We start from the raw sequence: 21,268 nt of genomic DNA on the forward strand, positions 1-21,268 counted from the left end.
CTGAACTAACATTATTTGACACACTGCACTGCAAATGCTTAACTAGTTTAATTATCGAAAGTGAAAAAAAAGTCATAAAATTTCTTGACGACAATACGTGTAGTTTAATATGTAAATAACATGTACACAGTGTGTATATATTCCCACAACAGTTGAATTGTAAGTTAAAACGCATAGTAAAAAACAGGTCATGAAATTAATAAAAATCAAGCCGCTTAGAATCAGAATAGTTTGATCCATATAATAATGTTAATTCGGTTTAAAATACACAAATGGTGATACAAATAATGTATATCTTGTATATTATTATCAGTATATCATCAATGGTCAAAATGGTGTTTAAGTTTTACCTGATAAATATTATATTAATATTATTGAATTTGACAAGCGGCTCTCTATAATAGATGTGTAATGATTTCAATGTGCGAGATCCACATTTATTGGAAGTTAGCATATGTGTCAAACGATTCAAAGTACTGTAAAACGATTTCATAGCAACATCTGTATTGCTCCTGAAACAAAGTAGAAAATATATATTAGTACCATTAATAATGCTGTAAGCTGGGAGACTGTATTTCTGTACGGTGTCCTTTGATATGAAAAATACACATAAAACACGGAATTCAATATAGTTCTACCGATCCATTCTAAATAGGTTCACATGATTCCTGGTTTAGAGTAGCGTTAATTATATTACGACATACTTGCTTTTTTATATGAAAAGCACCAAAATTATGGCCAATTCACTACTTTAAACACACATAAACGTAATTTCAAATGTCACCATATATGTACACGTTTTATGACCTTGGCCTTTGGATTTGTACTTACCATGGTTTCAACCATATCGGCTCTGTTAGCTCTGAGTGTCTTGACAGCTTGGAATACATCCACTATTTGTTCTACTTTGATTCTGTCACATGCTGACACTGCAGCACAGTATACACCACTACGACCAATACCATTTCTACGACACAGTCATATGGGATATTACAAGTGTATTCAAGCACGTCAAGTCTTTATGCAGTTAGACTTGACTATAAAAACAGGTAAAAATTTAATACATACTATCTATACTGCTACTCGTGTCAGGTATACTGAAATGTAAGTATTTGAAATCACTTGAGCAAAAGAAGAGAAACTTCGTACATTTTATGCAGTCATTAAAACATTTACTATATTCAAATGGACGTAAAACAACAACAACAACAACAACAACAACAACAACAACAACAACTACAGATAGACTTTAATTTAATACATTAAAACTATAGATTTCATTTTGATGTAACAATACATCAATGATTCCATGCCCTTCGCTTGAACAAAGTATCAAAACGAATTTTAGCACAATTATGCATATTACCAACTTTTACTTTTTGTTTTAAACTGAACAAAATCTCGATGGACGAATCATTTGGCAAATATACCGTTGATAAGAGCAGGAAATGGCAGACATACTATGACACTTGGCATTGGGCGTTGGTAATCTAACCACACATATTTCACAATTATAAGGTCCAATAATGTGAATACTTACATACAATGTACAGTAACCGGTCCGTTTCCTGTTTGTTGTTGCCATTTCTCAACCATTGTCATAATGTCTATGAACAAACCTTTCTGTTTTGGTGTATCCTGACCAGCCGTCCATCCCGTCACATGATATTGCTGGATTGTCCGAGTAGTTCCACTCTGCTAAAGGGAGGTTGGTAATTTATGCATAAGTGACTTATATATATATGTGTATATATATATGTGTATATATATATATGTGTATATATATATATATATATATATATATATATATATATATATGTGTGTGTGTGTGTGTGTGTGTGTGTGTATATATATATATATATATATATATATATATATATATATATATATATATATATATATATATTAGTAATTCGAAGGTATCAAAGTATACCATACAGTCACAATGTTCAATTTCAAGGTACAGTAGATGTTGTTAAAGTATAACTTACGTTAGTGAGTTGCAATGTTCTGACGATAAGGCTTCCCTTCACATCTCGACTTAAAGTGTTAATTCGGAATGGTCCAATATTCATGGCATCATCTTCAGGCCAGTACTGGCCAATACTCTGTTGTAACAAAGATTTTGACGATTACTCAATATGATATTAAGTGATATGAGGTGAAAGGGTAAAAAGGATACTACACTCTGTCAAGAAAGGCATAGCATTTGACGATTTTATTCCACAATGTATTCTTACACAGAACATATCAAACGATGCGTCAGTCTGAGTCGACAAAACAGACAGTCTAGGTAAAAAATGTTTTCAGATACCAACTTAATACTTTCAAACTTCCCGCCTTACACAATGTTACAATTTCATATGGTGTTTGAGAACACACAAACTTAAGGTATGTCACGAAACTGCAATATTGTGTAAGGTGGGACGGTTCAAGAAGTTGGTATCTGAAAACACTTTTTTGCCTAGACGGTCTGCTTTGTCGACTCAGATCGGCTCATCGTTTGATGTCTTCTGTTGTTGAGTAAATTGTTACATAAAATTCTCATATGTTAGGCATTATAACTGTTTGTGTCTCCAACACCAACAAGAAATGTGCCTAAACCTATTAATGTTGATTGTTTTACCTTCAATGACAGATCCAATCTGTCAAAATAACTTACCGTGTCATTGGAGTCCATATCATTCAACATAACTATGGAGTAAGATTTGTAATCATACACCATCCTCCAAAAGTCAATGACTGTGTTTGGCATTGGCATTTGAGTCACCAGGAAAGCATTCTTCTGAGTGTAAGCCTATGCACAATGAAAAATATTCTTTAAGAAAAGCAATAATATATGAACTTAGGGAATCTGTAACACTGGACAATACAGTATGTGTTTACAGAAAATGAACAACTTGTAAAACGATACATAATTTCTTAGAATTACAGCTAAAAATGTTAGGAAAGTTCGATTTAAATTTATCATCCTTGATTTTTCTTTTTTAAAGAACAAATTGAATGATTACTCACACTGACAAAGCTAGCATTGATATAACTATTAGAATCCGGTTCCTTGACTGCTGTCATTAGATGAGGACGAGATCTATTGACTGCATCAATTGAAGGAAAGGAGAAAGTAAAAAATGCCAATACTACCAATTAAAAGGATTGAAAAAAAAATATCTAAAAAACTGCATAAATCTTTCCGTTAAGATTGTTTATCGGTAAATCGATTGTGGTTTTAAAACACATGAATATGTGCTATAATAGTTGTGTCCGTGGGGATGGTCAGGCTATCATACTATGTACTAAACACAAACTGGATAGATATTTCATTAGCTGATGTCGAATGGAAGACAACGACATAAACTGGGGCGTACTTACATGGCAAAATGTCTGAAAACCTGTTTTTGTTGGCATTTTCCTTGGATGAACCTACAGAGCATTCATCTTTGTTGGGCACACGGCTCACCTTTCCGAGATTCTGAATAAAATGAAATAAATTAATATTTATTAGATAATAAACACTGCCACATCAAAACATATGGATTAGGTATATGTAATTGTGTAAGGCTTAATTCTTTTTCACTCATACTTAGTGTCTTCAAGAATCTGGCCTGGAACATATGTCCAAGTGGCGTGTGTTTATCTCTATACTTTAGTGCTTAATATACCAAACGAAACACAAATTTGTTTCCTTGTAGTTATTGCCCTAGTTAAGGTTTCAATCTAGCAATAAACGCTCGATAAACCTATTTCTAGGTACTGAAGTATTGTCCAAACTGTTGGAATGAAATTATATGGTTGACTTTACGTACAAAACAACCACTGTAATATATTGTAAAAACAAACGTTTGTGTTCTAGCAGTTTCTTTGTACTGTACACAACATTACAACACTTGGGCATCATACTAACCTCCCATTCAGTTTCCAAAGGTGTTCTACCAGTTGTTTTGTCCACTCTGCATAACTTGCCGAACAGTACTCTGAAGTCTGTCGCTGGAATGGCGGTACTATCACAAATAGTAGCTTCCATCAACGCTGTATGGATGAACTCATATTGGTCCTATATTATGACAAACATAGTTTATATGGTAACAGCTGTGTAACCAAGTATAGTTCGATAAGGATATAGGAATGGGAGGGGGGGGGTTATATTGCACAGAAATTCATGGAATGTTTAAATCCTTAAAGTTACTTTCATGACGCTTTGGTGCACCGTTTTAATTGACTATTATTATTTGAAAGAAATTTACCTCTACTTGAACAAAGTACATCCTATTCTCTCTGGCCTTTTTCACAAAGTTGAAGATGTCAACCTTTCCTTCCTCTTTAGCCATTTGTAACATGACATCAATGGCTATGAAGGTACCAGTACGACCAACACCAGCACTAAGAACAAATACAGTAAAATATACATTTTTTTTATAATATGGCATGCCTAAGCTGGAAAACGTACATTAACATTAGTCGTTGACACGCCCCCCCCCACCGACACACACACTCCCTAAGTGGCTCCCAGGATTTCGATTTGACGGCAGAACTACTAACATAACTTATGACTTGCTAATAAATTTGCCATGTTCACACTTTTAGTTTCATACATAAGATATGTAATCAATTTATGTTGTGTTTTACACACGTTTGAGAAACAGTTGGCATATGTACTTCCTTATCTAAACATTTCGACGTCGACACTTTGATGTGATAAATTATCAGACTATAATTCGACGAATGACAATTCATTGAATGCATTAATTTATAGATTTACAATTTGCATGTTGTCGTTTGCAAATGATGAATACCCATCCACATAATTTAGGAAATATATTTGTGAAATGTATGGGCTGTGGTATTTAAAGGTACTGTTAATCTATGTTCAATGGCTAGAGACTTTTGAAACCAAAACATATACAGTTAAAGGCCAATGATTGATTAGGAATAGAGTTATAGAAAATTTAAAGAGAATGTTTCAATTTTAATAAGACCTGTCGTTTTACTTCAAACCATGCGATTAACTTGGAGTAAACATCCCGCTATTTGAAATCATTTTACAACTAGGTTCCTGTATATATAATTCCAGTACATATATTTTATCAAATAGTGTAAATACAACCTTTCACTCCGACTGAGCTATAAAAAGCCGTAACTTAAGATTGAGGAAAATTGCATTAGCGGTCTGTGCTTGAAGATAACACAATTACCAGGAAATGTAACTGACCACTTCTAAAAATACAATTAGATTTCCGATTGCATCGATTCACGATTACAAGCATTCAGTGTGTTCACCCAGAGTTTCACTGTGAAGAAATTAAATTATTTCCGAGATGTCGTTTAGTCGTGCAAAACCAAATTTCAAACGTTGTATGGGGACAATTATCGCAACTTTGAGGTGATTGAGAGTTCAGCAAGATGGATGAAGAGGACAACAGTAACTGTGGACATATCGTCTTCCCAGTGACTATATCATTCTTAGCCCACAATGGAATTTTTGGGGTCTGTTTTGGCACACTTTTATAGAAATGTTAAGTTAAATAAAGTAATAACTTGTCATTATATATATACCTGCAATGAATAAGTGGTGGTCCTGCATTCTCTGCTATGCTACTTTTAAAATGTTCAAGGACATCAAGTACAGCTGTAGCATACATTGGTACATCCTTATCTGGCCACACAGTGAAATGGAATTGCTTCACAACACGGATATCGGAGTGCTCCTGGGGAAAAACGGAATGAAAGTTTCTTACTCTCCACTGATTAAGGAGTGTGCAATCAAAATAATTGGCATAACATAACCTAGCTTTATGCTGTAAAATGAAGCAATTCAACTTAAGCAGTTAATAGAAGGACGGACATTACATCGTTGGCAAACATTACAAACATGGAAAGTTAACAAATAAATTGAATTAATAACACTTGGCACAGCATGTTGGAAATACAGATAGACAAGTATTACATTCCATCATTTGATAAGAACAGTTTTATGGCCTCTTTACATAATAGTTCACGTTCATAAACAAATTTGAAGTTCCCCTGGCAATTCATGTACATGTAAAGATGCCATACAACTGTTATCAAACCATGGAATATAATTATGTCTCTACTGTTCCAACATGCTGAAGTGTTATTAATCCAATTCAGTTGTTTCATTTCCCTGTTTGTTACAGGTACTATTCGTCAACGGTCTGATGTCTGCCATAACTTTGTGAAGACAACGTCACATAGCACATTGCATTAAATAACTCATTCTATCTAAGGGAGCCTTCAGAAATTACAAGGGTGAGGGCCAAGGGAATGGGAGGGGTTAACATTTTTTTGTCTTTATGGTATGTTTTATTTTTACTCAAGAGAACAAGAGAACAAAGAAAAATACAAAAGGGGTTGACATTTTACAAATCGGTCCTCGGGAGGGTCATATTTCTAGAAATGGAAATTAGTGGATGGTCACAATGTGACGTTTTCCCTTGACTCATTTTCTATTTAAGGTTTGCATTATTTTGTGATTTTGGCATGACCCCACTGCTGCCACCGGTTCCAAATACAACTGCTACCATGTCCCACCACATGTCCCATTGTAAAGTAATATGATAACATATCAGTGAAATGTAGCATATTAGTTGTGGTTTGAGGAGAGGAGTGGCTCTCACAGTAGTAAAGTGGGTACAGCATAACAACATATTGGGGATAATGTGATGAAATGGAGATGCTGACTTCGGTTGTCAGTTTCAATTGTGCACTCATCTAGTCTTTGAGAGTTCTGGCCTTCAGCTCAGGCAATCATATCCAAACACAGGCATTGATTTAATACTAACATAAACTCAGCGTGGTGGCAATACAACCAATGCCTACCAATGTGGTAGGATCTTATTACAGAAAAAATCCCTGTCTCTAGTGGGATTAAAACCAAGGACCGTCTGACTACTAATCTTGAGCTCTAACAACTACACAATAGGGAGGCGATTTTAGAAAAGGTTTTCATTGAAACAGGGGGAGGGGGTCATATTTTAGAACAAGGAAATTGAGGGAGGGTCACTTTTTAGCAGACCGGACTAGAGGGAGCGATACATTTTATGCCACAGACACGGCTTGTCCCCCCCCCCAGTAATTACTGCATGCTCCCTAATTCATTGAAAATGTATAGGGTAATGTTTAGCCGTAAGCATAATGACAACACTGTCTAGCCAGCTTAATGGTACTCACAGTTTGAATGTGAAAAGTTCTGACATTGTAGTTGGCAAACGTTTCTGCTTTTTCTATTGATACATAAATATCGCCATACCAGACACCATCTTCATCAGGCCAATACTGGTGACATTTCACCTGCACAGAGGTATACAATACATACACTAATTAGAACTAATACATAATTAACTGGCATGTGAGATGATCTTGATAAATAAGGAATAAATAAGTAGTATTTATATTTAGGTAAGTGTTACCTACAAAATATACTGATACAATACTAGGGAAATAGATATAAACTTGAATACTAGATCATTCTGCTTATAGTCGAATTAATAAAATTCATATTCATTAAAGGTAAGCGTTTTATGGAAATTACAAAATATCACATAAAGTTCATTGATATTAATTGATATACAAACATGTTAAATTTATTAAGTGATAATAATAGGGAACTGGCAAACCCGCCATGTTGAATGTTGCATCGTGGGAAATGTGATAACAAATACTAATCAATTAGTATGGTAAACAATAATGACACATTGTTTTTAACCACAAATAATCAATTGAGATTTACCCTGACCATTGTGGGAGGTTAATTTTACCAGTAGCTCCAGATTATGTATTACGATAACCACAGATAATCCCATAATCCTTTGCGTCTGAGCATGCTCAGTCTGGATTCCCTATTGTGGTTACAGATTAGACTGATAAATATTCATCTCGTCTCAAACTAGTCTTAATTGTGATATCAAATCAATTTCTCACCTTGCCATTCTCAACTAAATTTGTAGCCATCAGAATAGAAGTGATATTCTTTTGCCAAATCATTCTCCATACGTCATCAATAGTCTCGGTATTTGGTCCTATAATTTCAAATGTTTGTACATACATCAATTATCACACATTCAACGCATCACATCATCACTAGAGAAGACAATCATTGTTTTATCTGAACACTGCCTTCTCTTAGCAACGTTTCATTCCAAATTGGTCAAAGTAAGGATATCATTAAACCTACACTAATAAATATAGCTTATATGTAGACATGTTAACCATCAAATTATATTCCATCATTATTAACAAATCAACCAGTATATAGAGTACAAATCGAAATATGTAATTTCTCTGTGTATGCAGAAAATGTGTATGTGGAAGTATTTTAAGCAGTTTGGTTTTTTACCTTGAGTAGCTATGTACGCCTTTTCCTTTATGTATCCCTATAAGAAGAAGTTGTACAGGTCATGTGTTAGGCCTTATAGCAATGAAATGGAAAAAACGAAATGTGCATATAAAAAATCGAAATTGAACACTGGTTGACATTGAAAACACAATTAAACACACAGCTTCATATATGTTTTTTCAAGCTATAACTAATACTATAGCAGACGTTGCCTTTATAAATAAAAGGATCCGTAAAACCTACTTAACACATACAATTTGCCCTTGAGTTCTATCTTTTAGTGGGTTGACCGAAATTAATCTGTACTGGCTGATTATTTGCAATGCACTGCAGCATTCATAGGATAAACAGCTTGATAAATTGTGAACAAAAGGTTTGAACTTACGTCAATGTAACTGGCATTAATATAGTCTGAGGTCGGGTCGCCTTCAATTGGATCTAGTACCACTCTTGAATGGTCATCTATATACCAATACAAAAGAGATAAAACTGTGAAATGATATGAGACAAACAAGACATAAAACACTTCTTTGTACAGAAAATACTTCTATATAGATGTATTGGATTGGTATGGAATATAAATATTTGATGCAATCACAAAGATTCTTAGATACGATACAAAACAGAGATATGAATATAATATTGTTACTTACAAGCCAAAATGTTACGGAATCTATTCCTCTTAGTATTTTCTGGCATTAAAGCTGTATCAACTGTTCTAATTTGGCCTTGAGGTAGCAACTGAAAGATTAAATGATTTGTTTACCCAAATGTAACATCACTAACCACCCGTAATGTTCTTGAATGTGATGGTGTGTAACAATGGGCCATTTGTTTGTTAAATAGAAATTCTCCATTGTCGATCCTTAGATCGACTACATGGAAAACACTTAGTAAGTTGTAACATTGGTATGTATTGAACATCTAACTTTAAAACCTTTAAGTGGCCACATGGATGAGGATTGGATAAGTATTTTGGATTTTTAATTTGTAAAATAAAAGTTTTATCATGGCTTCTTATTTGAAAAATCATTACTAGTATATGCCAAGTCGTTGGTTGTAACTTAATAAATTGTAAATGATTACTAAATGTGTAAAACTCTTGTACGTACAATAAAAAACTTTTTAAACATTTTTTAGATTTTTGCAATGTGTTGAGTTACAAGCACATACCTTTACCAATGTTGTTTAACATTGCTTTTTTTAAGTAGGATCGGAAGCAATGATAAATCTGTTTTATAAAAATCCACAATGATTACCCAATCCTCATCCATATGGGCACTTTCAGGTCGAATTGCATGTAACATTTTAAGTGTGAAAGGCACTTGTCTGGTAGAACAATATGACACGTTGATCTAGTTAAAAACTAATGATCTTAATCCTTATGTTCCCACTGATATAAAAATCTTGGATTGAAACTGTGATAGTTAAGATTGTATGTCTGGTAGACTTTACCTTGAATTCAGACTTGAACTCGCCTGCTCTTCTCTTCTTCTTTATATATTCAGAAAGATCCTCCACCTTAATTACATATTCTGAATCTACAGTAGCCTTAGGTTTAAGAGCTGGTTTGGGTTTAGGTGGGAGGGATGGTGATCCTTTAGGTCTAGCAACTAAGGGTAGACCACCTGTCTGTGGTTTGACAGCAATACATGGTTTCTCTGGTTGAGGTTTAGAGGCAACAATTGGTTTCTTGGGTACTTCAAGTGATACATCATCACTGGTCAGAGGCTTTGTTGTAAGGTCTGTGGATGATCCTTTCTTATTTTTTTCTTCAGCGAGTTCCACTACATTAGCATACTGGAATGTTACGTCACTGTCACATGGGTTTGTGTTGGAATCACCTGTGTTGGAAATAGTCTCTTATTACATTTAGACTGTCATAAACATAGACAAATCGCCTCTCTTCACATAACAAACACAAAGAACATTGTTACTGATAACCAACACGACAAGGATAAAACCGATAAATGCACATGCAACTTTCCCACGAGCGTAACTCTACATGTACTACGGTGTAACTTTGGTGTTATTGACCTTGACAATATCTCTGATAATACCATTCCAGAGACGTCCGTTTATTTTTTATATGGTTGCACTCTTCGAAGTCAGAGGATACAAAGTATATTAGAGTATACATATGACTAAATATATCAAAGAAAGAAACAACCTAACAATGTTGCATCTTGGAATGCAATCTATGCAATTTGTCCATTGTGCAATTGGTACATAATACGCATAATGTATTTTTTCCGAAATGCTTCGTTCTATTTCTTTGACTTATACTGCTTACCTTCTACATTTTGGTAGAGGTTTTGATGATCACTGTGACGACTTTGTTCAATAGGATCTTGTTGACTTTGATTATCTGTCCGGCTACTCTTGTTTTTATTCCTAAATAATATTTAAGAAAACGTTATCAAACACATACATTCGACACACACAGATATATATATATATATATGTGTGTGTGTGTGTGTGTGTGTGTGTGTGTGTGTACACACACACACACACACACACACACACACACACACACACACACACACACACACACACACACACACACACACAATATAAGTGACTCGATGGATAGATAGCAAAAGTTCGAAGTCGACCTTACTTCCAATCCCAAGTTGAAATCTTGATAGCGACGTTTCGATGTGTCTAGCACAACTTTATCAATCAACAGTCCAAGGATGACTAATAGGTATAAAACCAACAGCGCTCATACGAACGACGAAAAGTGTTAAGTGAAAAGTGATGTAATAAAAGGTGTGAAAATAAACGGCAAGATAAGATGTGCAAAGTCAGTATATATATAAACAGTAAAGTGTTTCTTACTGTTTATTGTGTAAGCTAAAACGAAAGTGGTGTGTGTATATACACACATTAAACAGTTAAACAGCTTTCTTAATAGGCTTAAAGATATATCATAAATATTTTGAGATTCTGATATATATATATATATATATATATATATATATATATATATATATATATCAAAATCTCAAAATTGCTGAACTATCTTTAAACATCTTTTGAATTTTTCTTACCAATGCTATGTCTTCATGCACCAGCACAATAACTAATAATTACAAACCTTTGTCAACCTATATTTTGTGTGCAATGACTATCACATTCACACCATTAGTGTCTTGAAAGAACAATTATTTGGTGTTGCCTTACCTTCTAACAAAGAAAATTACAACAACGATCAGAGCTGCCACTACCAAAGCTGCAATGATTCCTACTACTATGGCAACTATAGGAGGATTTGTATCAACCGTATGTCCTGATCCAGCTAAAACCAGTAACATAGAAACATTATAAGTAATGTTGGTGTAGACAATTATTAAGGTACGTTTCACAGTGCTTCATGATAATTGAGGTAATCTGGGCTATTGAACTTTCTGTTTCGGACATGGTTTTTATGATTGATACTTCGACTTCCTGATTTCCTATCAAACCTACCTATTAAACAAGTAATTAATATATTCAATCCAATTCAAATGTGTCACACTACCTTGAAATGAAGTCCTGGGTTCGCTTTCAAGGAGGTACAATGTGTTCTATGGAGAAATAAAAGTATTTATTTAAATTTACTTCATTGCTATAACTGTGTTACAAGATGTAGCCATGGTTAGTGACCCAGTCATTAGCCTAGATGTAATGATGTCTACTTTTGATACAGGTTTGTGAGTTGTTTACGTTAAATATAAATAAAATAGTAGAAAATTAGCATATTTTTGCAACTAGATGACTATATTTTGGTCAACAAGTCTACTATAAAAGGAACAATGTAACCAGTCCGTGTAGTCCGCACTGCAAAATTCTGCCTGAGAAGAATCTGCGGCTAGGATGAAGAATGACCTTCCGGTTAGAGTCCTATTGGTAATTCTTATCTCCGATTGCAAACTCAACTTTGTACATCGATAGTGAGCCGTGTGTGGAACAGAAGATGTCACCTGTTTGTCTCAGAACAGTCATCAACGTCATTTACGATTTGTGTGATGTGTTACAACACAAAGAGTCTTTTTTGTTAAATAAGTTCAGTGCGAGGTGAACCTTTGACTTCGGATCTTCTTTACTGATTTCTCTAATATGTGTGGTCCCTAACCCATATCCTGCACTTCACAAAACTTTGGCTTTTGAAACAATGTGCATACAACGATTACACAATCAGAACATCATTTACCTATCGATAGATGTAGCCAGAAAGATTGCATTGATCAATCAATGGTTAGGAACTTCAAACTTAATGTAAACTTTGGGTTTAATATAAAATAATGTAAACATCTTACCTCTGAAACATCACTTGCAAACCCATAGTAGATGTAATACATCCTTCCTGGTGTCAGTGGAGTATTGAAATAACCGCCATACATACCAGCATCCCCAATTATAAAAGTCTGGGGTAGGTCTTTCAGTGGAAGTGATGCAGTGATGTAGTATGGTACATTACTACTATTGAAGCTGGACAGTTGGTCAGGATCTACTTCTCGTTTCCGTCTTGATGATTCTGTTGCATCATATTCTGCAACAATGATGTAATTCCTGCAAAACAGTCGTACAAATAGGTAGGTAGGGTTATTGCTTAATTGATGTCTGTGAAGTTTGCCTATTGAGTACCATATTGACTATTAATAACATACAAGTTGTTTTGCCACTACGGTATAGTGTTAATATAAAGTGCCGTGTATGCAGTATCATAATAATTGATTCAACAAATATATATACAGCAAACATCACAATAAAAAAACATCATAAAGTAGGCTACTCATATGTATGAAAATAACTTCCAACAGGGTAAACTGCTATTTGGAAATTAGAAAAGCCCAGATTTGGGACTGAGACCACGGTCAGATAAAATTGCAATTCGCTCAAACCTTGAGGACCAGTGTGTAGTCACACTTTGATGTTCGAACTAACCTTACATTTACATTACATTAACATTACACTAACCTTACATTATATCAGTTATCAGTATTCATATTACAAAAAACATTTCAAGTAATGTTGCACAAAACTATATGGATAAAGTGAATTTTATAAACATATGTGTGTATATACTTATGAGTCAGTCTATTTAAAGGGGCACAAGCTGAGTTTATATGCTTTTGGGATGTAATGTTTTCTTCAGATTAAAAGGTACTCATAGTATTCTACTTACTGATATAAATTTTACTTGCAATTGAATGAACTAGGATATAACTTCCGATATGTATCACAAAATGTACAGGAATTTCCCTACTATGCAGCCAACAGTTTTAAGAATGCTAGAGTACAAATTGTGATGTCATAGAAGGGATGCATGTAACGATATTAATATTATACTAGAATAGTTAATCGACAAATTTTGCAAGTATTTTCAAGTAAACCAAAAAATTATAAACTCGACTTCTGCCACTAAACGGTACAATAAGTTGTTTGTATCTGTTTTAATAAATGTCTATACAGTGACATACTAAGATACTATTCCCCGACATCTTTCTGTGTTCATGCAAGGAAAATACGAGTGACCTATGGCCTTGGGGCCCTTGTCACTACGAGTCTCTTGAGCAGTATTTTCCGGCTGAATGAAGAAAGGTTTTGGGGAATAATATAATTATACCATCGCATGTAATATTTTTAAAAATTCGGAGACAATAATGACAACTTTGAGCGTTTTGACTCGTATTTTGAACACAACAGAACCAATGACGTAAACATTCGTTGTATAGTGACATAGACACACGTTGTCTTGACGTAGAACGATCAGATTATATATTCCATATTTTTGGTTGAACCTGGCTCGCGCATGGTATAATATTTGAAATACGTATACTTACAGTAGTAAGGAGTCTTTCGATAGAGTTGCTTCGTCAGACAGTTGTGGCAACGTAACAACAGCAGTTGAGTCAGAAATGTCACCTGGCTTTAACGTTTCCTCAGATATCGTCAGTTCGTCTGAAAGCTTGACTGCATCAAGATGGTGTAACATTTGATTATTTTTATTGCAATTTAATGATTCGTTGATACTTTTAGCCGGATGTGAATATAGTGAATTCTCTTTTCTTATAGTAATGAATCATATCATCGTGATTCAGTTATCACTAACTATTAAAAAAGTGACTACATACCTTTAAATGTTGTTCCAGTGGACACAGTTAAAGTTTCACCAAATCCTTTGGAAGTACTGGCATTTAAGAATATTTCGTATTTGGTTCCTGCAGCTAAATTTGTAAGGGTATAAGTGTGTATGTCCCCTTCTACAAGAACAGTTTTGGACTCCATTACCATACCATTGAAGACAGACTCCTTTGAAATGTATTTTATCTGGAAAAAAATAAAGTATCATGATTTGTATATTTATACCATGGTATTGATTTGCATTCTAATATGTTGCTTCTCTTAGATAGTGCTGACACTTTTAATATACTAATAACTATGGTTGACATTAACCCTATTCACAAACAAAAATGACTCATGGAATATTTCCCAATAATTGGGCTGAAATTGAAATATTGTTGTTGACGATCAAGTGAACTGACAAAAACGCTGACAGCCAGAGAAAACATTTACCCTCTAGACGTTACCAAATATCAATCTATGGTTTCTTTACAAAACGAAGCTGCAATGTAGGCTATGATTGAATGCCATGCCGCTTGAAATATTCCCGCCGGGTTTATCAGAATGCAATAAAAACAAATAACATCTCTCCAGTGTATTATCAATGACTATGATAAAAATTATAGTGTCAGCTTCCAAATCATGCCCCCACATGATATCAATATTATTGAACATTCACTCACTCATCATAACATGTAACATAACTTACCCCATAATGCTCAATATCTCCACTAAATATAGCTGGTTCCTTCCATTCTAACTCTATGCTATCGTCTGTAATTTGCTTACTTTCAATCGATGCAGGCATACCAGGAACTGGATATCAAATACAACAAGGAAGATAAGTTGTGATTCTACTTAAGCTAAGTTGATACACGTCCAAATAGACAGTTTACCTCAAATGAATTTCGACAAAAATAAAAAAAATTACCTCACATATCGTAATTCCGTGCACTCTGTAATCGTTTTCAATAAATCATTTCCATTGATAATTTATTGGTTTTGAGTCAGGTATACTTAACTTCATCACAATTCTACATCGATAGGTTTATACAATCACGTAGGTTTATTTTATGAATATAAATTACTGTATTTTTATTACATTGATACATACACTAACTGCTCCATTAATGTGAAACCATCTAATTAAACAATGTCTACAAGTTTTTTATCAGTAAAAGATCAACCTATCTTACTTGTTTCCGTTGTCTGTATAGTCACCACATTGCTAAATAAACCCTGTCCACCTCCTGTCACTCCTGCAATCTATATGAATAACATAATAAAACACATTTACTGTAAGAGTATTTAATAATCATGTACTGACTTCTTTTGTTAGTTTAAGAATACAGTTCAGTTTGGCGGCACATTAACCTACACTGGAAGTTTTAAATTCAGACTGTTATGTTGCAAACAAATACAAATGGTGTGGATCACTGCAGTCTGTAATTTTATATCTAGAGCACACATCGTTCTACAAATGTACTTTCAATTATGTGTGAACTGTTATCAAACATTGACAGACTGTTATTATTTATTATTGGAGCTTGCGTACAGAATAATATGCCATGATCATACGTATTCAAGTTAACAATAACTGTTCCATCTGATACTGCTCCATACTTGATATAATGCACTGATGAAGTTTCTTGATAGGTTTATAAAGTGATTCAATATCAATGTCATTATACATCTGCTGACATCAGACCGTGGACAAACTGTCACAAATAGACAAGTAAACAAATGGATTCATAACACTTCGCTTAGCATGTTGAACCAGCAGAGACTTGTATTACACACTATGGTTTGATAAGAACAGTATTCTGGCCTCTTCGCGTGTACATGGACTTCCAGGGGAACTGGAAATTGGTTTGGGAACTGTGTAAAGTGGCCATAAAACTCTTCTTATCAAATGACAGAATGTAATACAAGTCTTTGTACTTCCAAAGCATACTGTGGCAAGTGTTATTAATCCAATTCATTTGTTTACTTTCCGTAATAAGTTCTGTTCGTCCACAGTCTGATGTCAACAGTTGTATAATCATAGTAAATACACAGCGCCAAGTAATTTTACTTAAAGATTGTGGCCTTTTCGAATGAAATATATAACAAATGAATATTTTGGGGTAATTACCTGAACATTATAGTTTACTTTATATTCCAAGTTGGAGATAATATAATTAGTAACATCAAGTAAGTCATCAGTTACATTAACCATTGTTCTACTTTCATCTTCTGTCTTCCAGTAACTGATGATATACTGATTAAGTACACCATTCAAAACCTCGGGTATCAACCATTGAACTTCTATAGTGTATACTGCAGCAGCCAATGTTACATTTCTTGGTTTAGATGGAACTATGGAAACAGAGGTACATTGATTATTACACTAGATTTGACAGAAAAGAATAAATCGTTCTGATAAAATAGTCTTATTAAAAGGCGCGACTGTTTTAATATATTTCTGGTTTATATCTGATCAAATGTGCATTTGAATCTTGTACAAATGAAGGTGCACCATGGAATATTTATGAGTGACGAATTGTGCATGCAGAGACGTGTCCTACAGTTAGTGTATAGTGGTGTGGTTTTGGTGCATGTCACATGTCATCCCTCCACTGACTCCTTGTTCAAGTGTGGTATTAACTAGTTTTGGAATGTTTTTGACAAAATGGGGTAAACAATAATTATTTCCGCTTTCACGTATATAGGTATCACTATGTTTATTTCATACACTACTTACCACCTTCAGCTGTCCTAACTGTCACTGTTGTACTCCATGGACTTTCTTCATCAGCATTGTTAAATTTTATCCCCACCTCATATTCTGTGTAAGGCATTAATTCGGCTACTGTAAATGATCGAGCAGTGCCACTGGGTCCAGTCCTGGTTTCATAATCACCCCCATTGTTAGCCTTTCTGTGTCTGATTGTAAAGAGCGCAATATACCCATTGTTTCCATTATGATTACACCTGATGTCAGTAGCCTGTAATGAGGAGTAAAGGGACACGTGTTTTAAGTCATCAAGGAAGAAATAAACAATATGACATATTCTTCATGATTTGCGCAAAAGAAATGCCTATCAAACACATGGGAAGATGGACAAATCAGTGATATGTTCTGCAAAATGCATCTTTAAACTATTTATCGGATTTGTCAAATCTGGCTAATGGCGATATTGGACATGGAGACATGTACACAAGAAGAAATAAACCAAAAAATGTCTCTCACCTCGACATTAATCAGAATTTCATTTGGTTTTGTCGACTCAGAACTTGTTATTGTTGGTTTTCCTGGTACTGGAACATTAAATAAAATACAACATTTACAACTTAACAAATATATAGAGTTAATTGTTCTATTATTAAAGCAATACACATTAACTAAACCTAATATTTCCTTTTTTTCCAAATAACAACGATTCAAAGAAGACAAGTTGAAATAAGTAACTGCAATCAGTTTTGTCGAAGAGGAACTGAAAAACAACAAATTCTCTTCTTGGTGCATGGTTATTTTCTTCACTGGTTGTGACAAAAACACAGTGCAATTTGAGAGATTTCACTGGATATTAACAAAAGCATAATGTTGATCTACTATGTGATCACTTGCATGAAATCTGTAACTAATGATTGACTACAATTCTGCTTACTAGTATAATGTATTGTAATAGTAATAATTGAAGCTGTACTAGCTGTAAATAGAGTATTATTTCTCTATCAGACAACCAGCAACAACATATTGACTGACAACTGTTAAAATGCCCAAATGACATTTTAGTTAATTAGGTGTTGATTTTATGCATAAATAGTACAATAATAGGTTACAATCATGATAATATTAGGAGCTTTGATTTTAGGGTACGGACCCAAAAATCTATTTGGCTGAATTTATTGTAATATATGCTGTGCACAGCTACTTAAATATGTTGACCCACAGTTGAATCAACACTGTTCAGGATGTAAATACTACTACTACTAAATAGTTTTTTTTTAAACTTTCCGGTTGCAGCTATATAAGAAATTAGATATGAAACTCTGTGTCTTAATCAACACGTTGATTTAAGCTATAAGTATATTATGTTGATTTAAGCTATCATATGTCAACATGAATCTATGTATCAGCGAGGAATTTCAAAATAGTGGAGGAATGCTTTAACTGAGGTCCATATCATTTGAAATATATTAGCACTTGATTCACAAACAGCAACATCATTTCTTGTGTTACAAATTTTAAATCCATTGTCAAAGTGGCTGAATCCACAATACTAACCATCACACAAAGTGGTTTCTGTTTGAATGTGTTTGATATCTTCTTCCATTTGCCCTTGGATTTTGACCGCCACTGCGAAATCATAACTAGTCGACCACAACAGTCCAGAAACAATTGTGTTGTAACTTGCTACTTCTGGATCTTGTACTGTGATATCTGGATGTCGAGTCCAATCATCATCTTCTGTCTGTTTGGAATACACTCTGTAAGCTTCTACTGGTCCATAACCAACATCAATTGATTTATCCCACTTCCGCCATTGTACAGTTGCTTGAGTAGCTTCAACCTCAACAGTTGGTAAATAATCTTGTGAAAATGTTGGCAGAACTAAGGTAAATAAAAATGACATATTACCAAGGTGATGTTTAGATAAAAATACTAACAAAAGTCATAGCACGCCATCATATTATTATGACGGAACTGCCATAACATGCGTCATGAGTGCAAGTGTGGGGAGGGTATGTAGGAGGCCATTTAGAGCCATACAATTACAAATCATACATATTTACAGGGATCAGCGAGCATTGACTGATTGATTGAATGATTGGTTGGTTGATTGATTGATTGATTGATTGATTGATTGATTGATTGATTGATTGATTGATTGATTGATTGAGTTGGTGAAATAAAACTTATTTTGTGTGTGATATTGATCAATTGACTCAGACATTTATTTTTATGGTGATATACAACTTTTTTTCTTCTTTCCCTGCTATTTTTTCTTTCTTTATTGACTAAATAAAGACACCTTGTCCATTCTTCTCCTCTTATCTAAATTAAAACACCCCTAATCTCATAATTAGCTGGGTTCAGTTACCACTTACAGACTAATTTTCGTGGTAACTGAGCCCAGGTAATTATGAGATTATGGGTGTTTTAATTTAGATAATAGGAGAGGAATGGACACGGTGTCTTTATTTAGTCGATAATGAGAATTATGTCCTATCACAACAAAATAAGTTTTACTTCACCACAAAATTAACCATTCAATCGATCAATATTAAATCAATCAATAAATTGATCGATCGATCAATCAATCGATTACATGATCACTGACCCCTGTGATACATTATTGAAAGTCACAGAGTACTGAAAAATTGTCCTGAATTCCCGAATGTGACTAATTACATTAAATGGCTATGTTGATTATTGTATAACCTATAGAGAGGCATTAAGGCAGACACACACATTCGCTTGCCTATCAACATCAAATCAGGTTCTAATCGCACATTCTTTAGCTTTTACCCAACTGCAGTCCACACTCTTAAAACGAATTAAATTAAGTTACGTTCTCTGAGAGCGCACCAATCTGTTGTTATTAGTTCTCTAGACTCTATGTTATTACAGCTATTAATATTGCGTTTTGTAAGTTTTTCATTGCCCGAAAATATATACACATTGTATATATATATATATATATATATATATATATATATATATATATATATATATATATATATATATATATATATATATATACATACATACATACATACATACATACATACATACATACATACATACATACATGATGAGTTGTCTGATGATCACACAATGTGTGAAACTCCGAGTTACAACCAAGAAAGAGTTCCAGTACTACCAAAAGTATTACGCTCTGTCACTGCGGTATAGAGCACTGTCTTAGCAGATTGATACTCACCGAGTTATATATATATATATATATATATATATATATATATATATATATATATATATATATATATATATATATATATATATATATATATATATATATATATATATAACTCGGTGAGTATCAATCTGCTAAGACTGTGCTCTTTACCGCAGTGGCAGAGCAATATAGTTTTGGTAGTTCTGGAACTCTTTCTTGGTTGTAACTCGGAGTTTCACGCATAGTGCGATCACCAGACAACTTTGTTGTAAATACATAATGTAATAATATACTCAATCATTTGTGTAATTAATGACTGTATATATGAGATGCGCTTTGATGCTGCACTCAAATTTTGCTCTACAGTTTTTGCCGATTTTTCTGCTAAAACTTACTTTTGGAACAGATTTTGATCAACCACACTGCCTATGAATATACTGTCTTTGGAAAAGCGGTTTCTAGAAGAAGTTTTATTCATTGCTTTGGAAGATTTGAACGCATTTTTGGATTCTCTGACCATTTCTTGGAATCTCCTGGTACATCACCCCCATTTAGGATGCAAGGTATGCCTTTACTGTCTTACAACAGATTCATGTTGACCAGCATTAGAAACAATGTAATCAACAATTCACTATTGTCTAGAGTGGATGCCAACACCTGGAAGAAACTCAACTCTCTTAATATATGCAAGACCTTAAATACCAAGAGAGGATGTGCTGCTGGACAATATCACAAACGTGCCATCCCAGTCAGAATAACAACCCGACATCTGCCACAAGTACATACATCAACCAATCAAGGAGCACGATATAGAAATCTTGTGAAGATTACCTCTTCATTTAGTGTCAAGCCAACTACACACAAAATAAATTGTTTGAAAAGCTGTCTTCTCAACTGCAGGTCAATC

The 21,268-nt window shown here is 34.1% G+C and overlaps 1 protein-coding gene across 1 annotated transcript; it reads right to left on the reverse strand.

Moving 5' to 3' along the window:
* Positions 1–357: 357 nt before the first annotated feature.
* LOC144436821 (receptor-type tyrosine-protein phosphatase T-like) lies at positions 358–19,077 on the reverse strand. Its single transcript, XM_078125680.1, has 28 exons — positions 18,729–19,077; positions 17,691–17,758; positions 17,202–17,445; positions 16,593–16,816; positions 15,655–15,724; positions 15,168–15,274; positions 14,470–14,665; positions 14,179–14,308; positions 12,652–12,904; positions 11,874–11,919; positions 11,537–11,651; positions 10,644–10,744; positions 9,806–10,194; positions 9,004–9,091; positions 8,736–8,812; positions 8,351–8,387; positions 7,936–8,033; positions 7,186–7,305; positions 5,551–5,702; positions 4,242–4,377; positions 3,902–4,051; positions 3,370–3,469; positions 3,016–3,095; positions 2,663–2,797; positions 1,992–2,108; positions 1,541–1,698; positions 832–967; positions 358–512 (listed from the first exon to the last, which is right to left on the reverse strand). The coding sequence occupies exons 1-28, from the start codon at positions 19,075–19,077 to the stop codon at positions 438–440; spliced, it is 3,951 nt and encodes a 1,316-aa protein (XP_077981806.1). The 3' UTR covers positions 358–437.
* Positions 19,078–21,268: the final 2,191 nt, after the last annotated feature.

This window comes from Glandiceps talaboti, chromosome 6 (genome assembly GCF_964340395.1).
Source record: "Glandiceps talaboti chromosome 6, keGlaTala1.1, whole genome shotgun sequence".
NCBI classification, from domain to species: Eukaryota; Metazoa; Hemichordata; class Enteropneusta; family Spengelidae; genus Glandiceps; species Glandiceps talaboti.